The following is a 23353-nucleotide window of genomic DNA, read 5'->3' on the forward strand; positions in this document are numbered from 1 at the left end:
TCACATCATTGTGTTGTGGACGCTACCATCCACTTCAATTGAAAACGATATTGTTTTCGTTATCGTTATCTTAATCGGTATCGCGTCCAGTGGCAAAGGGCCTTTACACTGGTATTTCACCCTCAACATCCAGAAGGCTCCACCACCCTCCTCAGTTTCCCAGTAGCCTAAAAACATCAATGAACAACACATGAGATGGGTGTTACTTTACACCATGTCAACCAGCCCAGAAATCACGATATTGTTATATGATTGCTTGATAATCAATTCATTGACATTGAATAATTGAATAATTCCATGACATACTGTAGCCTTCATCTCCTTTTCAACCTACAGTATATATTATAGCATTTGACGTTATTTTCAACAACAAAAAAATCACACCCAGTGTGAAGTAACCTCGCATCACCAGTCTTTTCACCTCGGAGGAAAGTCTGGTATTCGTTTACAACGGGCCATTTGATCCGGTCTAGGCGTGGCCTGAACTGGAAACAGGGAGAAGAAGCGGTGTCGCTTAGTTTTGGTCCCCCCTGCCCTGTTTGTTTCCCCCAATTTAAATGCTCGAGTAGCCTAGTGTAGTCTTGCCAGTCTCTACAAGTTGGACTAACAGATGCATAGGCCTATACTAAACGAATTTTCCAAAAGCAAAATTACGCCGCACCAAGGTTTATTTGGTATGCCCTTGAGCGCAGGGGAATTATTTTGGGTTAAAACTGATTCCGGTTTCGATCTTTCCTGCCAAAGTGTAGTCCATTGAGGACTACAACATGACGTACAGTAGGCTGTTTCTGCTCCCGACCAGATCAAACCCCAAAATTGGAAGCGATCCCAGGCTAAGTGTGAAGTGAGTGGTGCTATTTCTGAGTTAATTGTGGGCTCAGGCGAGCACACTTAGTTGTCCCATCAACATTCTTTGGCACCTAAAACTAGTCTTTTGTTTTTGAGCTACAATTCTTTCAAACTTCAACTTCAGCTTTACACACATTTAACTGTTTCCCAGTGAATGGGAAATTAATTTTGTCTTACCGTCTTACTGCCATCCATACTGTTTGGCACTTAAAACTGGAAGTCGACTTTTTTTTAGCTATAAATTCCGTTCAAACAACTTGTTTAGCTGTCTCAGTTATCTCTGCTTGTATTTCTCTCGCTGCCAATTGTTATACTTTTTGAGTCTTTCCCAGTGAATTCCTATGGGAAATTAATTTTATATTACTGCCGTCAACATTATCTGGCACTTAAAAATCCAGTCCACAATTCGCGGTAATATAAATGGCATGATGCTATATATTATGCACATGTGCATGTTGCCACAGAATTCGGATGTGTACATTTCTTACTGCCCATAATATACTTTGTGCGTGTTTTCAGTGAGCCCACGAGTTTCTTCAGGAACTGCATTTTTTGTTTCATTAAACGCCCGCGAAGCTTGGCTAATGTGGGAAGGGGTGGGACATACGTACGCACCTTTGGGGCAGGATAGTAACACAGACAAAGTAGGAGGGGTTAGCACCGCTCAAAAAGCTTGTAACTCATTAGCAAGAAAAAAAATCACACCCAGTGTGAAGTGAGTGGTGCCTTTGAGATAAATATTAATGTATGATGTAATTGTTGTTGTGTCATCACCTTTCTTCGCAGGACATACGGACTGCCATACATGTACACACAAAGTGTAGGGGCAGTTAACACAGCACAAAAACTTTAACTGAGGCAAATTATAAGTCATTTGCAAACAAGCTAACACTCCATTCAATGTCTGTGATGCAAAACATGCGTCTCTAATTATTCTCTTGATATGACTTACAGGTTTCCCATTGCATCCAGGAGTGTACATGCTGCTGGACCATCATCGTTTCTGTCATCTCTTTATTATGACAAGGGTGTTTCTTATAGGTTCACTTTAGATTTGTTATGTGTCAAATGGCTCTGGACAAGGTGGCCAGCAGCAAGAGCAGCCATGAGTGAGAGTTCTCCAGCCAGGACAGCAGCACAAACCACACTGGCCAGCTGACAGGCATTCTCACCTGGCTGAGTTAGGCTGGGACCCTGCACATCAAGCATCTGCAGACAGGCTTGTTGGGGTGGCAGATTAGTGCCACCACCCACAGTTCCAAGTTCTATAGATGGCATGGTACAGCTTATGTACAGATCCTCTCCCTCAGGACCGGCAGCTTCCATCAGAGTTAGACAGTTGGAGCTGCCCACAGTCTGTGCAGGGTCCTGTCCACAGGCAATGTAGATAGCAGCAACAATGTTGGCAGCATGAGCATTAAAGCCACCAATCGTACCAGCCATGGCTGAGCCAACCAGGTTTTTATTGACATTCAGCTCTACTAAGGCAGCTGTACTGCTCTTCAAGACCTCTTTGACCACCTTGGCAGGTATAGTGGCATCACAAACAGCACACTTGCCACGGCCCAGAATCCAGTTAATGGCAGCAGGCTTCTTATCGGTACAGTAGTTCCCACTGACTGATAAAACGTCCATATCTGGAAAATGTTCTTTAAGTCTGCTCACAGCCTTCTCAGTTCCCTTTGAGAGCATGTTCATGCCCATCGCATCTCCTGTCTGGGACTGGAAACGAATATACAGGTTCTTCCCAGCAAAGCGTATAAACAGCTTCTCTAGGCGGGCAAACCTACTAGTCTGATCGAAGGCTTGTTTGATAATATTGAATCCATCTATGGAGTCCAGCCAGGCTTTGACCTCTGCAGCCCGGCATGCTGAAGGCAGCCGTACAACGGGAGCCCTAGTCATACCGTCAGATAGAACCATGCTTCTGCAACCACCACTCAAAGCAATTGCCCTGCAACCCCTGTTAGTGCTGGCCACCAGGCAGCCTTCTGTTGTTGCCATAGGAATTTGGAACTGCTTCCCATCCAAAAGAAGAGGACCAGCAACTCCTACTGGAACAGGCATGTATCCAATGACGTTTTCACAGCAAGTACCCATCACCTTAGAATAATCATATCCCTTATGAGGTAAATGAGCTAAGGCAGAAGGGTTGGTTAAGTTGGATGAAAGCATCCCTCTCCTAATATACACCCCCCGCTCTGGAGTATCCATGACAGCTTCCAGCTTGTAGTTCAGGATTTTGCGTGACATCACCAGGTTCACCACTTCTGCATCAGAAAGGAAACTGGCACCCATCTGGGGATCCATGAGGATGGCCAAACATTTATCCAGCTTTCGAGGCTCTGAGGTTATGATACGTTGAGAAGCGGGGGTCTCACCAGAAGAATCCATTTCCACTGAGATTGCCAGGGGCTGAATCACCTCCTTGAGTTTGGACACCATGTCAGACTCAGATGATTTAGAGTCAGTATGAAGGGTGTGGTTTGGTGTTGAGGAATTGGCAGCACTCTTCAGTGATTTGGGTGACTGCAACTCCCCTCTGCAACAGTCTTCTGTTGTCCCCCTGTGTCTCGGTGTAGGAGGGGAGCTGATGACTGGAGTATTAAGAAACATGCATGACTCTGCCACAAGATCAGCCATAATTGCGAGTTCTCCTGCCAGGACAGCAGCACAAACCACACTGGCCAGCTGACGGGCATTCTCACCTGGCTGAGTTGGGCTGGGGCCCTGAACACCAAGCATCTGCAGGCAGGCTTGTTGGGGCGGCAGATTAGTGCCACCACCCACGGTTCCAAGTTCTATAGATGGCATGGTACAGCTTATGTACAGATCCTCTCCCTCCGGACCAGACGCTTCCATCAGAGTTATACAGTTGGAGCTGCCCACAGTCTGTGCAGGGTCCTGTCCACAGGCAATGTAGATAGCAGCAACAATGTTGGCAGCATGAGCATTAAAGCCACCAATCGTACCAGCCATGGCTGAGCCAACCAGGTTTATATTGATGTTCATCTCTACCAGGGCAGCTGTGCTGCTCTTCAAGACCTCTTTGACCACCTTGGCAGGTATAGTGGCATCACAAACAGCAGACTTGCCACGGCCCAGAATCCAGTTCATGGCAGCAGACTTCTTATCGGTACAGTAGTTCCCACTGACTGATGACACCTCCATATCTGGATAATGCTCCTTAAGTCTTCTCACAGCCTTCTCAGTTCCCTTTGAGAGCACGTTAATGCCCATAGCATCTCCTGTCTGGGACTGGAAGTGAATATAGAGATTCCTCCCAGCTAAGTCTGTTCGCAGCTTCTCTAGAACGGGAAACGTGCTAGTCTGGTCAAATGCTTGTTTAATAATATTGAATCCATCTATGGAGTCCAGCCAGGCTTTGACCTCTGCAGCCTGGCACACTGAAGGCAGCCGTACAACAGCACCACTAGTCATGCCATCAGATAGAACCATGCCTCTGCAACCACCGCTCAAAGCAATTGCCCTGCAACCTCTGTTAGTGCTGGCCACCAAGCAGCCTTCTGTGGTTGCCATAGGAATGTGGAACCGCTTCCCATCCAATAGAAGAGGACCAGCAACTCCTACTGGAACAGGCATGTATCCAATGACATTCTCACTGCAAGTGCCCATCACTTTAGAATAATCATAGTCCTTATAAGGTAGATGAGCTATGGCAGAAGGGTCAGGTAATTTGGATGACAGCATTTCTCTCCTCATAGCCACCCCTCGCTCTGGAGTATCCATAGCAGACTCCAGCTTATGTGTCAGGGTGTCTACCTCTGCCTGCTCAAAGAAGATGTACTTCACGGCCAGTAGCAGGGCTAGTCCCAGGGTAGTCACCTGCAGAGGCCACATGGAACTACTGGAGTCCAATCTGTTGACCATATGATTCTGGCCTGTGTGCTCAGCAGCCAATCGTGTGAGGGAGTGGACCAGGACCAAGCCCAGAGACATGATCATTTTAACCCTTTGGGAGACAGGATTTGGCTTGTTGTTCTCTTCAGCCAGGACATGGGCAAAGTGGCTCAGCTGCCATTTAGGATGGCCATCGTGGCTTCCCCTGGACAACTCCAGGACCAGTGAGATGCAGGCAGGGAAAAAGGTCATGAAGACAAAGTAATTGGCTACAACAGACATGAAGCCAAAATAGCACATGATCTCTAGTTGGGGCACACCTGACATGGTACCCACTCCAATGACCAGGCACTCAACAAGTGCATCTAGCGTGAAGGTGGGACCTAGGATGGCCATGCCCTGAGATATGTTCTCCCTTACCTCCTCCTGAGAGTTTGAACTGAGGGCAAACTTGGTCAATGTACAGGCTTTGGACAGGTCAATAAGGACGAATGGTAGTGCTGCTTCATTGAGACCACACGACTCTTTCCCAAAGAAGAAAATGAAGCTGGAAAATATGGTGAAGAGCCCGGCAATACGCAGAATATATTTTGAGCCCAGGTGTCTAAGGTTCCTGAACTGAAAATACATGTAGACAATTGACATACAGCGTGTGACAGTTAGAATGATGATGTCACTGCTCAGGACTTTATCCTGAAGCTTGGGACACTCCTTCCAGCTGCACACTTGGTTGTTAGCTGCCAGGCCATTCATGGACATGAAGTAGACGGTGATGACAATGGTGCCCACAATTACCTCCCATGGGTTGGATGCCACCAGAAGGCCATACAGTCTGAAAAGGCGAGACAGCATGTTCCCAGATTCCTCTGACTTTCTTAAGATGTGCTATTCGGTGCATAGTCCGAATGGACTCCAACTGTAAATGCTTTGGAATCATCATGCAAGATTATATCAAGTGAGTGATGTATTCCTTTGCTGTATGTGATGTCACACTGTGACATCAAGTGACATCATCATACTCGGCACCGGGATGTCGGGATCAATGAGATAAGTTCTCAGGAACCACAGATAAGATTGATATGCCAAAAACTAATTTCAGTTCAAAACAATAATTATTCTCAGGGCAGGTCATAGTTACAGTTGGCAGCACATCGATGGGCAATGTGAACTCTGTACAGTCAGTGATAAACAACTGCTGTCTTTGCATGGGTGAAACATTTATGATAATGGCTGTTATTAAGAGGTTTAGAGATAACCAAGTCGCTTTTCAGAAAGGTGACAACCAGACATACTTAATGAACAGGTGGGTGTGGCCACATAAAAACATAATTTTAACAAATCATAATACCTGATGATTACGTTGTACCCCATCTTTAATTGTCTGAGGAAACTGTCTGCACTCACCACCCAAAAAGAGGTCTACAAGGAAGTCTCTTCAAAACCTTTGAGAGAAACAGAACCAGTGTGTGTTGGACATGTCTGCAAACATACACTCGACGATTTAGGCTGTTCTTAGAATTGTAAAGAACTGAGATTCTAAATTTCCATCTGTAATTATATGTTCATATACCATGTCATATTATAAACAACTCATTTATTCATCCAACTTCATGCTTCAGATTCAGCTCAGAATCGCTGGCCAAGGGAAAGCTGCTCTGATGCCAACAATAGGCTAATCTAGTCTGCATCTAGAATCACTGAATGTCATCTTATCACAGATTATTGCCCTTCAGTCATGATAAAAAGGAAAACACCCAGTTATCTGCTTTCACCAGGACCTATAATATAATATAAGAGCATGTTGACAACAGACTAGAGATTATTTAATCAGAAAGCAGATGAGTGGGAACAAACATTCTGGACAAAGAGCTACACAGTGAGTATGAACTATTATCTTGTCACTTGAAGAAATTCATTTGGATTAATTATTTGATCATTGATCATTAAATTTAGTTACTGTACACTTTCAAGATTAAAAAAAAAATAGCAGATGTACAGCCTATATCTGCAATCTTTGAATATCCAAGCAATAATCTAAAATAACACAGATGCCTCCCCAGTTTTAATGGGTTGAGCTTAATTATAACTAACTCTAATTTACAAGCATTCAAATGCTTGTAAATTAGAGTTAGTCTGGTCTGGAATCAAGAAAGCAGATGTCATTGTCAACCAATTCATTTCTTCTCTTTCAAAGATTCATCTATAATTAATGTAGTGTACTTTGTACCCTAACATTATTTTAATGTTCAATGTAACATGTTTGGAATTATAACACATACTTACATAATTATTAGATAGACACAGATACTACTTTTATATTAATAACTACGTAGTACAACAATGGTTTTCACTTGTACATCAGCCTGCAATGACCAGACTAAAGCTATACAGTACATCAGTGCATTTTGTAGTAACGTAACAGGTGCTTTCTTTTAGTGAGACCTCGTAGAACACTGGATGCAATAGTGACCTCAGTCATGCGTCTCTACCTGATGGCCCTGGGTCTCCTGATCATGTCTAACCTCGATGGAGCTCTCACGTGCCGCACCGGTACCCTGGAACAATGTGTCTCTCTCCCGTTTGTACCGGGGTACGAACGAGCAGGAGAAGGCTACGATGTGGTGAAGCTGGAGCGTAAAGGTGCCTACGTGTTGGACGTCTACAACTACCTGAGCCCAACAAACTCCTGCAGGATTTGTGCTAATCCTCTGATGGGCGGCCAGTTGCAGAAGCTTCCTTACTACATGGCAGACTGGCGCTCTCAGAACCAATGCACAAGAGTCATTCAGAGCTCTGCCTTTTCCTCGGTTTCCTCTGTGGTGGAGAGTGCCAGTTCTGTGATAAGGAATGACTGGGGTATCGGGCTAGGCCTGGGGGACAAAGTGGGTGTGCAGTTGGCGGGCAGTAAGTCTAAGGTGCATAGCTTTTCATCCACTTCTTTCCAGTCAGACAAATCTTCAATCAACGTCAACCAGTTCTCCTGCACTCACTACAGGTCAGATCATAGTTTTTACTCTTTGCTTGTTCTATCTTTAGTCATCAGGGTTGATCCAAGATCATCATCATCTTCAATCACCTAAAGGTAGGGTAAGTGATTTTGTGAAATCTCGCTCTTTCGAACGACCGTCATTTCGACAAAGGAGCGTCGGGAGGGTTTAGCGACTCACCCCACGGAGGTTAGGGTTAGGGTAAGGGTTGGGTTTGGGAAAAGATGACACGTAGTTTCAGTTTTCATGTAGGTGTAGGTCTTCCTACAATCATGATCAAGTGGTTGCAGGCATTGGTGCACGTAAGACCATGATTGAAGGAAGGGCAGACTATCCTGATTGACACCCAACAGTTTTGGTGGAGCAACTGAAACTGCTTTTTTCTCCTCACAGGGGATAAGGCTGAAATCATAACTAGTACTAGTACCAGTACATTCCCATTTTGTTATTATTTGAATTAAATGAAATCACTTACCCTACCTTTAAATCCTATATACGTCTTTGTTGACCCTCCATTTCTTACAAGGTATTTCAACGTGACGTGTTGTGAGTTTTATATAATTTTTACTGATGTTCACCTATCTTTGAAATTGAGTTTGTGTGGTTAAAATGGCTGGACAATTTGCACGGTATACCTATTTATTTATTTGTTAGTAGTTGTGGTGCTCAATGAATACATTTGTGAATACGTTTAGCATTAAGGTGTCAGAAGACTTGTTATGAGGACTCAAACCGTACAACGACTAACAACTAACCATACCATAATTTAAAGTTAATGAAACATGCCCTCCTTCTCCTTCATGCTGTAGGTTTCGAGTGTCCAACAGATATCCTCTGTCAGGGGAGTTCCAGCGAGACATCCAGTCTCTTCCATTAGAGTACGCGGCCAACACCACTGTGCCATACCGCCGCTTAATTGACACCTACGGGACGCACTACATTCGTCTGGTGGACCTGGGGGGTCGAATGAACAAAGTGACGACCATACGCACTTGTCTGGCCACCCTGAATACTGTCACTGCAGGTCAGGTGGAGCGATGCATGAGCACGGGGATCAAGGTTGGGCTGGGTTTCGCAGACCTGGCCCTCGATATGACTAGTGAGGCATGTAAAAAGGTTGCCAACAACCGCGACACTGTGACAAATTACGAAAAGGGTTTTCTGAATCATATGACTGAGGTGGTTGGAGGAAATGGCTGGAGTGGCGCGTTTAATCTGACGACAGAGGACTCCGACGGCTTCACAAAATGGAAGAACAGCCTTAAAAGGTTGCCTGACGTATTGTCTTTCACCATGTCGCCACTTCACGAGTTGGTCTCAGACGCAAAGATTAGGTCCAACCTGCAAACAGCCATTAGTGAGTATGTAATTGAAAATGGCATTGAAAAAAATGACACACAGGAGATATGTACTCCAAAGCCAAACCTCTCTCCTGACTGCTGCCCCCTATTGGCTGGGAGAGGTCATCTCACAGTTCTCGTGGAGAGGGGCTACAGTATCCATGGGGACTGGTGGTTCGAACCAGAGATATACGTCAATGTCATCCATGGTGGTCAACGGTATCGAACCCATATGATTAGCTCTCATGATCCAGTTTGGTATATAAACTATAACTTTGGTAATGTCAACACCCACATTACACTGCACTTGGAGGTGTGGGAACAAGATCCTAGCAGTGAAGAAAAATATGGTGATTGTTATGTAGATATCCAGGCAGGTGGAGGATCGCATCATTGTGGACTGAAGAGTGGCAGCATTTCCTTCTCCTACCAACTGACTTGTGATTCTCAACTAATTGGCAATAAGTGCAATGGTTACATGCCTGCCCCACAGCAGACTGCACCTTACAAAGTTCAAATGATGAAGGAAAGGGAAGGTGGTGAACAGTAAAAGCAGCTTTACAAGCTTAAGTAAAGTAATATGAAATAATTGGGCTGTACCAGCTCTTACGCCTTAACGTAAAGGCCATTCCATACTGTCTCCGAATCTCCGACCACCGACCTTTTCGTCAGAGCGTTCAGACTTTTCGACATGTAGCTTTCTGAACTCAAATTCGGGGTAATGCTTTTCAGAAGATGCGAGTGATGTCATTTTGTAGTTTAACCGGACCTTTCCGACGAAAGGTTTGGTGGTCGGAGACAGTATGGACATGCCTTTAAGTTAAGGCATAAGAGCTGGTACTTAATACAATCAAAATAGAGCCCGATCTTATAGAGGACACTGCCATCCACAGTTAATCATAATGGACATACTGTATGCCTGTCACAACACAGTGCTGTTGATACTACTGAGTAGCAAACATACAGTATACAGTACCGCTTCTTAATAATGTTTTCTTATTTCTAAAATGCATTTACAGTGCAACCAATCAATCCATTTATAATTGTCAATAGGCCAACTACTGGAATAGACTGAGTGTGTGTGTGTGTGTGTGTGTGTGTGTGTGTGTGTGTGTGTGTGTGTGTGTGTGTGTGTGTGTGTGTGTGTGTGTGTGTGTGTGTGTGCGTGCGTGCGCGCGCGCGCGCGCGCGCGTGCGGAGATACTTGACCTCTTGCTACACCCGCTTTAATGGTTTCAGTGTGGAAGTAGAGTTTTGATTTGATTTAATTTAATATTTGTTTAAATCTCTTTTGTATTCTATGTTGTTTCTGTTTGATTCTTAGTGTATCGTATTGAATATGAACCGATTGTGACAAAAATAAAATGTGATCATATATTTTTTATCATTATCTTTGTTTGTTTTTTTCTTTTGTTATCAAAACAATTATCATTCTCAATAAATGTAAGGAATACCTTTTTTTTGTCCTCTCTTTTTCATTAATTAATTATATTTTTTTATTTTCTAAAGTTAAACTAATTGGCTGTCTTGTTGAGTATACAATTCATTCAACAACATCTGTGTTAAATTACAATCTGGAAAGAATTAAAGGCTGGTTAAATGTAAAAGTGACAGATAAGAAATCAAGACATTTAAAACCCTAAAAATAAATTTAAAGTTAATGAATATGTGGAGACCTGTTTGGTCACCAGGTATCTAAAAGGACTATAGAGTGGTTAATTTCAATGTATTCTGCAGTGAATTCCATGTGGTCAGGCCACAGAAGCTAAATGCATATTTAACAAGCAGACTTTGAGCACCTTGAGAGTGATGCAACTACTTGATCGTGTGTGATATGGTCCAGAGGCCAAATTTGCAGTGCCAGTGAGATTACTTATTCAGTAACAACACACACACGCGCTCGCGCACACACACACACACACACACACACACACACACACACACACACACACACACACACACACACACACACACACACACACACACACACACACACACACACACACACACACACACACACACACACACACACACACACACACACACACACACACACTCAGTAGTATCAACAGCACAGTGTTGTGGCATGCAGGCCATTATGATTAACTGTGGATGGCAGTGTCCTCTAGTGGTTTAAGATATTATTTCCATTTCCATCATTTGCACTTTGTCACATGCAGTCTGCTATGGGGCAGGCTGTGTTGTCTGATTGCTGTGAAAGGCTTAGGCTGAAGAAGGCACCCTTTTAACTTTGGACACATAACGCCACCAGGAGGCCACACACCTACCTGACCTGGCTCGGAAGAGCACTGCTTCTAGTTGCCAATTAGTTGAGAATCACAAGTCAGTTGGTAGGATATCTGCGTACAAAAAAAGTACATGAATAAATAAGTATTCTGTAATCTGTGCAATACAAGCTTTTTGTCCTATAGCCTGGGTGCCAGCCTGTTCGCTCCGTTCCACGGTTTGTTTTGTCTCTCCACATCACAGTCTGGAAAGCCTCCAATCTCCAAGGGGAGGTGGGGTGGGAATAGAAGCGGGATTCACACATCCGTGGCTTCCGATTGGTCTTTGGTGATGTCTGTCAAACACACCAGTGTGCTGAGTGTGTTTATGATGACGTTATACGATAACCCCACTTTGTCCTCCAGGCCTAGCCCAATACTCCAGTCATTCCTTATCACAAGCCACTCCCGACCTATTAAAGCAGGTCAGGACTCGGGAGTGGCTTATTGTTGGTATCAACTGGTATCATCTGTCCTTGTTACGATGCGCTATAGACCCCTGGGAGATGGATTGCTCAGGTGGAGCGCCTAGCATCAGCTCCTAGTACTTGCTGCACACAAGCCGTGCCACTCATACGCTGAGTTGTGGGAGCCCAGGGTCATAACCATGACCTTGTGGTCCAAAGGCAAGAGGTCTACCAACTGAGCTAACCGGACACTGCATATTGTGACTTACTTGGTACCATCTCTAGAAAGATTTAATTACTGTACAAGCTGCTTGTTCTGTTATTATTTTTAAAATATGCCATCAGCCATCATAACCTCAGATGAGGATGTTGAAAAGTTGCATGCAATTCAACAACATTAAGACTTGGCTCACAGAGTTATCCCTTCATATGGCCAATACTGTGTACATTTGGTTCTCAGACCAGATGGACAAACTGGCCTCACCCAGCATTGTTCTTGGTGGCCAGACCTTTCGTGCTAAATCCTCAGTCAGCTTGGTTGCTTGCTAGATCGTAGCCTGGGTGGTCCCAGGACAATGAGCAAGGTGAACTGCAGAATCAAATTATTAGCCAGGAATGCTCATTTTCTGGATTCAGCCAATCTTGGTTTGGCTTATGGTACGGAGACCTAAACAAAGCCCTAAAAGTTAAGTTGCAGGCTTCTCAAAATAATTTCCAGCAGATATAGGCTGGCTCCCTCTGCCAGCTGGGTCAGTTCAATTACTGCACAGCTGAACTTGGTACATAACTTCCGCAACGCAGGAGCGAGAACCAAGGAAATTGAATGCTGGCCTCAGAAGGCATTCCAATGAATATACCGGTATGTCACATCTGCATCTAGAACAGCAGTGCCCCGTCACGTGTACCTTAGCAATCCTTTTTAAGAAGAGTGATGAAGTTCATTCCCATCGAACCAGAGCCAGCATCGCGGAGCTGTACTTGCTCAAGTTCAAAACTGATATGGGAAAATGCTCATTTAGATATGGAGGAGCAGTAAACTGGAACCTGCTGCCCCCGGAAATAGAGCATCAGCCAGAGAGGGGCCGTATTTGAAATACATGTATTTGAAATACGTATTTGAAATACTTTTTTTGTATTTTGTCATTTGTATTTGGCTGGGATGGAAAAAATTGGATGTAATTTGTATCAAAATACTTTCAGGTCTGTATTTGAAATACAAAATACACATTTTAAACATTCACAAAGGTTTAAACTGTAGGGGGAAAGACACATTTTCTATCAATCTTATTTGCTGGTGGTGTGTGTGTGTGTGTGTGTGTGTGTGTGTGTGTGTGTGTGTGTGTGTGTGTGTGTGTGTGTGTGTGTGTGTGTGTGTGTGTGTGTGTGATACAGCAATAGCACGTGAATTCAATCAACGTTATGATTACAATTTCTAATTACTTGTGCCAGCAGAGCGTGCAAGTACTGCGTTTGTGTGTGTTTAAGCCTGTAGCCCAATCAGGGACCAGCATTTCTGCCAACGTCATCATTAACAGCCAATGAGGGGACAGCATCCCAGGTGATGCCAGTGGTGATGTCACTGGCATCGCCAGTGGAGGCCATACGTGGCCTACTTGTGCACAAGGCGCAAGTTGGCACCTCGACAGAAGGGCAGTTTTTGTTATTATTATAAGGCTGGCAGAGCGGTTTTGCAGTGTATGAAGTACTGGCATAGAGTCAGCTGTGCATTCAGTCTCATGCCATAGTTCCTGTCTACTGTAGCTTTCGAAGATAACGTTAACTCTGACCTGCGCTCTCACATACTGACACAGTGGTAAACATTTATGCTGCCTGCTCCGAAGACAAACACCATAGTATGGTCAATTTATTCTTAGAAATTCTGACAGGCAATTAATTTAATACATGGCAATCGATCTGTAAAATTACTAATCATTGCATCGATTTTTATAAAATGTATTTTCATGTATTTTCAAAATACAAAATACGTATTTGAATCTCAAATACTTTCTTGGTCGCCGGTGATTATCTCTGCTGACGCTGTTTGACCCAACGGGAGTTCGATCTATATGGGGCAGTCCCCCCAAAGGTTTGTATCTAGTATCACTGAAGGTCAGTTTACATAGTTTATCTCAGATAACATTACCCTTCAGTCATGATAAAGAGGAAAACACCCATAGTTAACTGCTTTCACGTGGGCATACTGTACAGTATAAGAGCATGTTGACAACGGAGATGATTTCATATCAGAAAGCAGTTGAGTGGGCAGTGGGCACATTCCGGACATAAAGCCACACAGTGAGTATGAACCGTTATCGTGTCACTTAAAGAAAGTTCATGTCATTAGGATTAATTCTTTGATCCTTGATAATCAAACAGGTGTATATGTTACAGGGTAACTGGGTAACTCAGGGAGACCTCGGTAAGAGCGCTCGTTTTGTAGTTCACCACACACTAATCACCACCAGATGGCGACGCAGCCATTCAATAGTGAAGGCGCTGACGTCACTCGTTTGCGACTCTCTTTCTTTATTTACTAGCCTAGCCTAGCCTAGCCTAGCCTAGCCTAGCCTAGCCTAGCCTAGCTTAGCCATTAGCTCCATTGTAGTCACTTGGACAGGGCGTTTATCGTGGGCTTGCCCAGGCCTTACGGCCTGGGCATAAATATAACGATTGCATTCACCACGGCTTCGTAACTCGCGCGGCGCTCCGCCGGCCGCGCGGCCCTGGCCCGCTCTTCGCGGCCACTCGCGCCTGCGGCGCTCGGGGGCGAAGAGCAGGACCAAGGTCCGCTGGCCTTCGCGCCGCTTGCAATGTCGTGGACAATCGAGTGGCTCCGCCTGGAGGACGTTGTTGTGGCGACCGCTTGTTCCGCCCTGTGCGGCACGGCAAGCGCTCCGTTTCTCTAATTCTCTGAGACGCAAAAAAAACGTGACATATACATTTTTATTTGATGATTAAGCTTCATTATAAACATACACATTCAAATTAGAGGTAGTCTGGTCTGGAAGTCTGATAGTGAATCCGATATTATGGAGAACAGGAAAGCAAAGGTCATTGTCAACCGATTAATTCTAATTCTTCTCAATGATTAAGATATTGAATTACCTCTTTACCTCTTCAGACTCCACCTTAGCCCGTAGCACTTACCGTAGTGTGTAGTGTCAATGTACTGATAGTAGACCTACTGTACAATGTATTGGTTATTCTATTTTTAGATTGATGATATGTATTTGGTTTACCTACAATCTATTGCTATGCATTTAATGTATTACTTTGTGCTGTCCTTGCTTATTGTAAATTGCTCTGGATTAAGAGCGTCTGCTAAAAGCCTAAATTGTAAATAAAACAAACAAAACAAATAACCAATATATCTGATATATCAGTGAATCCAAAATCATTATCATAAAGACTGCATTCGTATTAATAACTACACACAAATGTTTTTCACCAGTACATCACAAGCATGCAATGATCAGACTAATGCTAGTAGCCTACATCAGGGCATTTTGTAGTAAAGTAACAGGTGCACTGCTTTTTTCTAGTGAGACCTCGTAGACGGCTGGAGCCAAAAGACAATGGTGACCTCAGTCATGCGTCTCTACCTGATGGCCCTGGGTCTCCTGATCATGTCTAACCTCGATGGAGCTCTCACATGCCGCACCGGTACCCTGGAACAATGTGCCTCTCTCCCGTTCGTACCGGGGTACGAACGAGCAGGAGAGGGCTACGACGTGGTGAAGCTGGAGCGTAAAGGTGCTAACGAGCAGGAGAGGGCTACGACGTGGTGAAGCTGGAGCGTAAAGGTGCTTACGTGTTGGACGTCTACAACTACCTGAGCCCAACAAACTCCTGCAGGATTTGTGCTAATCCTCTGATGGGCGGCCAGTTGCAGAAGCTTCCTTACTACATGGCAGACTGGCGCCCTCAGAACCAATGCAAGAGTGTAATTCAGAGCTCTGCCTTTTCCTCGGTTTCCTCTGTGGTGGAGAGTGCCAGTTCTGAGATAAGGAATGACTGGGGTATCGGGCTAGGCCTGGGGGACAAACTGGGTGTGCAGTTGGCGGGCAGTAAGTCTGAGGTGCATAGCTTTTCATCCTCTTCTTTCCAGTCAGACAAATCTTCTATCACCGTCAACCAGTTCTCCTGCAGATACTACAGGTCAGATCATAGTTTTTACTCTTTGTTTGTTATATCTAAAGTTATCAGGGCTGATAATCATCATCTTCAATAAATCCTATATACTTTGTTGACCAGGGTTACATGTTGTCAGTTTATTATAGCTGCAATTTTCACTGATGTTCACCTATTTTGGACTATTCTGACACAATAGCCTTAAGAACACTTGTAATGAGGACACAAAATATACAACAACAACAACTAACCATAACACAATTCAAAGTTAATGAAACATGCCCTTCTTCTCCTTCATGCTGTAGGTTTCGAGTGTCCAACAGATATCCTCTGTCAGGGGAGTTCCAGCGAGACATCCAGTCTCTTCCAATGGAGTACATGGCCAACACCACTGTGCCATACCGCCGCTTCATTGACACCTACGGGACGCACTACATTCGTCTGGTGGACCTGGGGGGTCGAATGAACAAAGTGACGACCATACGCACTTGTCTGGCCACCCTGAATACTGTCACTGCAGGTCAGGTGGAGCGATGCATGAACACGGGGATCAAGGTTGGGCTGGGTTTCGCAGACCTGGCCCTCGATATGTCTAGTGGGGCATGTAAAAAGGTTGCCAACAACCGCGACACTGTGACACATTACGACAAGGGTTTTCTGAATCATATGACTGAGGTGGTTGGAGGAAATGGCTGGAACGGAGCGTTTTCTCTGACGACAAACGACTCCGACGGCTTCACAAAATGGAAGAACAGCCTTAAAACGATGCCTGACATGTTGTCTTTCTCCATGACGCCACTTCACGAGTTGGTCTCAGACGCAAAAATTAAGTCCAATCTGCGAACAGCCATTAGTGATTACGTAATTGAAAATGGCATTGATAAAGATGACACGAATACACAGAGATGTACCCCAAATTCAAACCTCTCTCCTGACTGCTGCCCTCTACTGACTGGGAGGGGTCGTCTCACAGTTGTAGTGGAGAGAGGCCACAATATCCATGGGGACTGGTGGGGGAGACCAGAGGTATACGTCAATGTCATCCATGGAGGACAGCGATATCGAACCCATATGATCCGCTCTCATGATCCACAATGGTATATAACCTATCACTTTGGTACTGTCAACACCCACATTAGACTGCACTTGGAGGTGTGGGAACAAGATCCTAGCAGTGAAGAAAAATATGGTGATTGTTATGTAGATATCCGGGCAGGTGGAAGATCGCATCATTGTGGACTGAAGAGTGGTGCCATTTCCTTCAACTATAGACTGTCTTGTGATCATTATCGACTAACTGGAGAAAAGTGCGATCGTTACAGGCCTGCCCCATAGCAGACCGCATGTGACAAATGATGAAGGAAAAGGAAAGTGGAAATCATGAAGAGCATAAAACCACCCCCAGTCACACATACACACTGAAGTAATACATGTAATAATCTATTAGACCACTAGAGAACACTGCTGTCCACATGTATAGGCTATAATGGATGCCATTCCATCCACAATGCAATGATATGGCAGTGGTTCTCAAACGTTTTCATGTCAAGGACCCCTAACCCCCATTTGAAAATGTTTATGGGTCGCCCTGAAGTGAAGATTTGCATTAAAGACAACATAAATAAATAATAAATCAAACCCCTTTCAAGATTTTTAAAATAGCATATATTTTGTAATAGCTAACCTATGAAATATGGATTCAGTGGTTAAAAAGATTGTGTTGTATCAACACATTGGGGTGTCCTGGGTCCCAGCTACAGACCACTGGTGCTGAAAACAATATGAGGTCATAATCACAAATAATTAACATTTTAATCAGATTATTCACAGTTTAGCTATGATTAATTAAGATGAATCTGTCTGTCTGTCTGTCTGTCTGTCTGTCTGTCTGTCTGTCTGTCTGTCTGTCTGTCTGTCTGTCTGTCTGTCTGTCTGTCTGTCTGTCTGTTTAAATAAATACAAATAAATTCCAAAGACACTCCCAACTCACTTTTATTTCAGAAAGGACATCACATCGCTTCAAGCCCATCGCATACTGAAATGGGACTTGGATGTTGTAACTTATTTGGTACCAGCTAGAATTACGTAACTGATTTAATTAGGTCTACTGCAGTTGAAAGGTATTTGTTATAGCCAAGGCAATGCATTCAACAACAAGGGAATTCAATGTCACAGAACATCAAGCAAAGGAACTACAACTATTCAACAACTACAATGATAGTGACTGTGATTTTGATGATAATGATTAGGATGTATGCATGCATAAAACAAAATATGTAAAAATAACACAGAAACACTAAATGTTTCTTGTTGCATTGCTAGTTTGCCTAATGTTAACCAAATTGAGTCCTGTGTCTGCTCAAACTGATTACATTTACTTTATAACTGAATGTAAATTAATTTGAGATGCACAGGCTGTGAACAGTTACAGCTAGTTTTGTATGTCTATTTAGCATTATACGGTAGGGCTATTATAAATGTTTTTAGATCTTGTGGACAAGGAAGGTGGAATTAATATTTGAATATCAACCAATTGTACTCAATCAATTATTTAGTAATAACAGTTTAAACATATATATATAGCTTTGATCGTATAATCCCTACAATGTTATGCTTATGAGTGTGGGGGTTGTGTGTCTGACTGTGGCTGCAACACACATTTAAGGTAGGGCTACATGCATAACCAATATTACAGTATGTAGTATTTGCACAATAATGGGACTGTTACGGCACAGTTTATGATCAACTATATCACGTTGAAAATGGGGGAAACGAATGATGAAGTGCATGAATGTAAAAACTACCAATAAAATATCACAAACCAAGATGTGTCTTTCAGAAAATTATTTGAACGTTCACTCTTTTGACAGAGATCACTACAAGTGATCTCTGCAAAAATGCGATCGCAATTAGAGTGCAATTAGCCAGTACATAAATATAATGATTATTACACTGTCTATGGCAGCCTACAGCCATATTACAGGTCTTTATGTTAATTTGTAGAGGTAACCCTAACCCTACCCCTTAATGAACAGGTGGGATGTGGGCACATAAAAACATAATTTTAACATTGTCTGTACACTTTTTTCAAAATGATCTTGCTCCAATTATAATCATAATACCTGATGATCATGTTTAGGGTAAGAAAAAGTATGGCACCCCATCTTTAATGATCAATCGATCCATTGTGTTCTTGTTTGGATTACTGGAACCGATGTAGTATACTTAAAGTTCCTATCCGTATGACAATGTAAAGCTATTTTCCAAGTTTTAAAGAACAAATAGCATATAATGTTACACCGTTTCTAACTATTAATGTTATATTATCAGTAAAATCATTTTGACAATTATTTGTGGGCCCACTTGCAATACCCTCACGGCCCACCAGTGGGCCCTGGCTCACAGGTAAGCCCACTTTAGTTCACAGACAGGGGTGTCGCACCAAATTCTGGGCCCTGGGTACAAGGATTCACTGCGGGCCCCTGTGCTTTAACTATTGAAAAATAGCAGATATACAAGCTCACAGCGCGGCACGTGCCACGCTGCGAGCTTGTAGATCTGCTATTTTTGAAAAATCATGAAAATCTTTGAATATTTCAAATCCTTCTGAGGTTTTTTGAAAAACCTATGTTTCTATGTCAGTGGAGCTCAAACCTTTTCATGTGAAGGACCCCCAAAATGGTATGTATTTGGCCACGGAACCCCATCTCAAAATATTGAGTTCCAGGGACCCCCCAGAAGCAAAATATGAGTTACAAATGTTCGCACACATTTTCACGACTTTTCAAAAATAGCAGATCTACAAGCTCGCAGCGCGGCACTCTGTGCCGCGCTGTGAGCTTGTATATCTGCTATTTTTCAATAGCTAAAGTATAGAATAATTAAGGCCCCTCCACCACCTTGGGCCCTAGTAACTCAGTCCCACTTTCCTACCCCTTGTGACGCCCCTGTTCACAGAGCAGTCAGCACGGGTTCAGCTCCTGGCCAGATCTATTCTGAGTATGAATCTCAATTTCCATAATACATTAGTCAAATAACACAAAAGACACCCGACTCCACTCTTCCCTGGAGACTATACAGATTGGGCATTCATGATAATAATTAGAGTAAATCATAGCCCTGACAGCTTTATGGCTTATTATTATGGCTCTAGGCGTCTAGGGCAAATCCTAAGGATGCAATAGAACTTGCAGTAGGAAAAACTGTCCCATAAGACTCAATGATGTCAAAGGTCACCCAGGCTGAGGCTCCTGCGTCTAACCTCGAGCTGTGAGACAGTCTAGCATACAGGATACACCCAGTCTAACTTACATGCAACAGTTATGTCAATAATGCAAAAAATATTTTCCTGTCACAGGAGTTAACAGTGTTGTTTTTAAGCTCACCTGTTCTAATGGCGAGAGAACACAATAAGGAAGTAGAGTTAATTATTTTTGCAGCCGAGCACCGGCGTTAATGACAACCTCATAAAAGCCACCGCCCTTAATAATAAGAAATGCCCTGTCCTCATAAAACTCAGAATGCGGGTAAAGATTAATGAATTTCTTTGAAATGAGCCACAAACTCAGTTAGGAAGAAAAATTGGAAAACAACAAAAGAATAACAGCATGTGAAAACAATCCCTCGTTCTTCTGTCTTCAGCAAGCTCACCTGAGCTGAAGTGACACTGTAATTAAATGTGTTTCAAAGGATCACCTTGCACATTCAGATGGCCTCATTGCCCTGTGTGTGTGCGTGCGTGCGTGCGCGTGTGTGTGTGTGTGTGTGTGTGTGTGTGCGTGCGTGCGTGCAACGTGCGTGTGTGTGTGTGTGTGTGTGTGTGTGTGTGTGTGTGTGTGTGTGTGTGTGTGTGTGTGTGTGTGTGTGTGTGTGTGTGTGTGTGTGTGTCGGCTCACGCATAGGTGGTCTCATTGTACCCCAAAGTCCACAGTTGGCGACTTAATTTTTTCCCCGAAAGAAACTGCCGCCTGGTTAGCCGTGATTAATATCCACTGACTAGTTATCTGTGGCCCCGGCAGTGAGCTGCTCGATCCACTGTTGTGAACCGGCCTGCTATCTTCATTAATCAAAACAGCGCGACTCTGTCCGGTTTGCATTCATCAGAGGCTGTGTTATCATATTCACATGATTCAGTGTGAAGGAACCTGTGTCTGCTGAGCTGGACAACAGAGAGAGAGAGAGAGAGAGAGAGAGAGAGAGAGAGAGAGAGAGAGAGAGAGAGAGAGAGAGAGAGAGAGGGAGAGAGAGTGCAAGAGAAAGTCTGTAGGAAAAGAAAGACAAAGTGCGAGAAAGAGAGGGAGTGGGGGGGAGGGGGGGGGGGGGTGAATGGGGCAGAGAAATCAATGCGTATGGGAAAGGCTGTTCTCAGCAGTAAGGGCTTCGGAGCTCAGTAATCGAGTCTTTCTCTGCAGAATTAATGAGAGGGCTTTTCACGCTGTACAAGCTTTGGAGATCTGTCGACTTCCACCTCAACACCGGCCTAACAACAGAGGTGTTTGGAGGTGTGTAGGGCCAGGAAGGACTAACATACAGGGGAGGATAAAGGCCTAGGCGAACAAGAACAGAGACACCTATGGATGGCCTATACACACAGGAGAACATGCACACACAGCCACAAACAAGCTGACCCACGATATATCGTACAGTAAATGCAAGCATCAGTTCTTGATGCAGAATTGTGCAAAGACGCATGCATGCACAAGTGGCTACTGAATACACAGAAACACAAACATGTGCAAGTGCACACAGCCACCAATGCAAATAGCCCTGTACATGCACAGTACTTTAAATACACACGTATGCATGTTGTGCACACGCACACGCGCGCACGCGCGCACACACACACACACACACACACACACACACACACACACACACACACACACACACACACACACACACGCTGACACACAGAGACGGACATACAAAACAAATGCATCTGGCTATTCCAGTTTTACGCAGCCTATGTTTGCGTTACAAATTCAAGTCTGGGATTAAAACCACTCAGGTTATTGCTCGCCGTATCTGTATAAAGAGGATGTGGGAACTCAGGAGAGACATTACAGTCTCTCTTTATGGGAAGCTGCCACTCATGCACATTAGCCTACATGGTGTGGATAATGTCCTGCGTAAACATGAGGGATCGCTCACAGTACCGATGATGTAATCCTCCACAAACAGTGCCGTCTAGGACTTATGTATATCACACTGTCAACCACGCAAAGGCCTCCATCCAGGGACATGCTGGGCCCGGGAGATCAGCCCGGGAAAAAGAGTTGGAGAGGCCCTCATTGCGCGCTATAGAGAGAGAGAGATCTCTCTATAGCGCTGCTGCTACTCAAAGATTTTGAGTATTGCCCATTTCAGATCATGACAAGTGACAAACCAGTGGGCCAATTACATGAGTTATATTTCGTCGTTGTCGGGTGGAAACCTTGTATGTCCAAAACCGTTTGTTTTGTATTTATCATTTAAAAAATGATTTAAACTAGTGAAAACAGCTGATCTACAAGCACACAGTGCGAGGCGTTGTGTGCTTGCTTGTAGATCTGCTGTTTTCACTACTTTTGTGCGACGGCCTTGTATGATGAAATGAGGTTTCCGTCCGACCGGCTGGGAATGAACCGGCCGTTCGGGAGTTGTCCCGCTTTTCCCAATGGCCAGCACGTCCCTGCCTCCATTCATGCACTTTCTTTGTAGGCTGAGAGCATAAGTAGTGCATTAATGCAGTGTTTGATCATTTTCAAAGGTGCATCAACAGATGCATCAACATAAGTGCATCAACGGATGACCAGAAAGAAAAACAAAAGCACTTTAAGGACCGGATTAGGCTTTCCATATTCTACTATGCATATATATTTTTTAATGGCCTACCAAATGCCGACTTCAATTAGAAAAAAAAAACGATTGAAAAGTTCCCAAACGTGCTTGCAGTTTGCCAAATTGGTCACTAGGTGGCCCATTGTATCACTTAAAATGTCTCTTTCCATTCTGTCCGCCCAGAGTATGAGATATTGGTTGTTCTCGAGAAAATTGCCAATGATTTTCCCCCCTGTACTTTGTAATTAAAAGGTTGTTTCACAGAGGAGACAGAGGGATGATGCAGTACGTATTCACGTGGGCTGTTTGTATCTACTAAACACACTTCCTGACTGTTAACTGAGTGGAAGTGTTATTGCTTTGACATCAATCTCAGTGACAGATAACAGGGATGCCACATAGAATTGTAAATGGAGAAAGGATAGAGAGGCAATTGGACGGGATTGTTGTGGCTATGGGAAATCTGAACTTGTTCGTCTAGATCCACATTGAGCATGAAGACGAACCCAGCTCATCAAATTATGTACCAATTCTTCCATTTGTTGATCTTTATCCTCTGGTACTGTGTCTAGGTTATACATGTGTCTTCATCTCAGAATCAGAATCAAAATTATTGTCACATTTCGTAGCATGCTCTACTTTTGGGGCCTGTCCCACAGGTTAGCCTCGTGAGTA

General features: G+C 43.8%; 1 protein-coding gene across 1 annotated transcript; it reads right to left on the reverse strand.

The window, feature by feature from the left end:
• Window positions 1–1884: 1884 nt before the first annotated feature.
• On the reverse strand, window positions 1885–5565 carry LOC308290558 (3-hydroxy-3-methylglutaryl-coenzyme A reductase-like; the record flags this gene model as incomplete). Its single annotated transcript, XM_080732460.1, has 2 exons — window positions 4633–5565; window positions 1885–3477 (listed from the first exon to the last, which is right to left on the reverse strand). Exons 1-2 carry the CDS (start codon window positions 5560–5562, stop codon window positions 1885–1887), a joined length of 2523 nt encoding a protein of 840 aa, XP_080588586.1. The 5' UTR covers window positions 5563–5565.
• Between the last annotated feature and the right edge of the window lie 17788 nt (window positions 5566–23353).

This window comes from Nannobrachium achirus (assembly GCF_963921795.1).
Source record: "Nannobrachium achirus genome assembly, chromosome: 9".
In the NCBI taxonomy this organism is placed as follows: Eukaryota; Metazoa; Chordata; class Actinopteri; order Myctophiformes; family Myctophidae; genus Nannobrachium; species Nannobrachium achirus.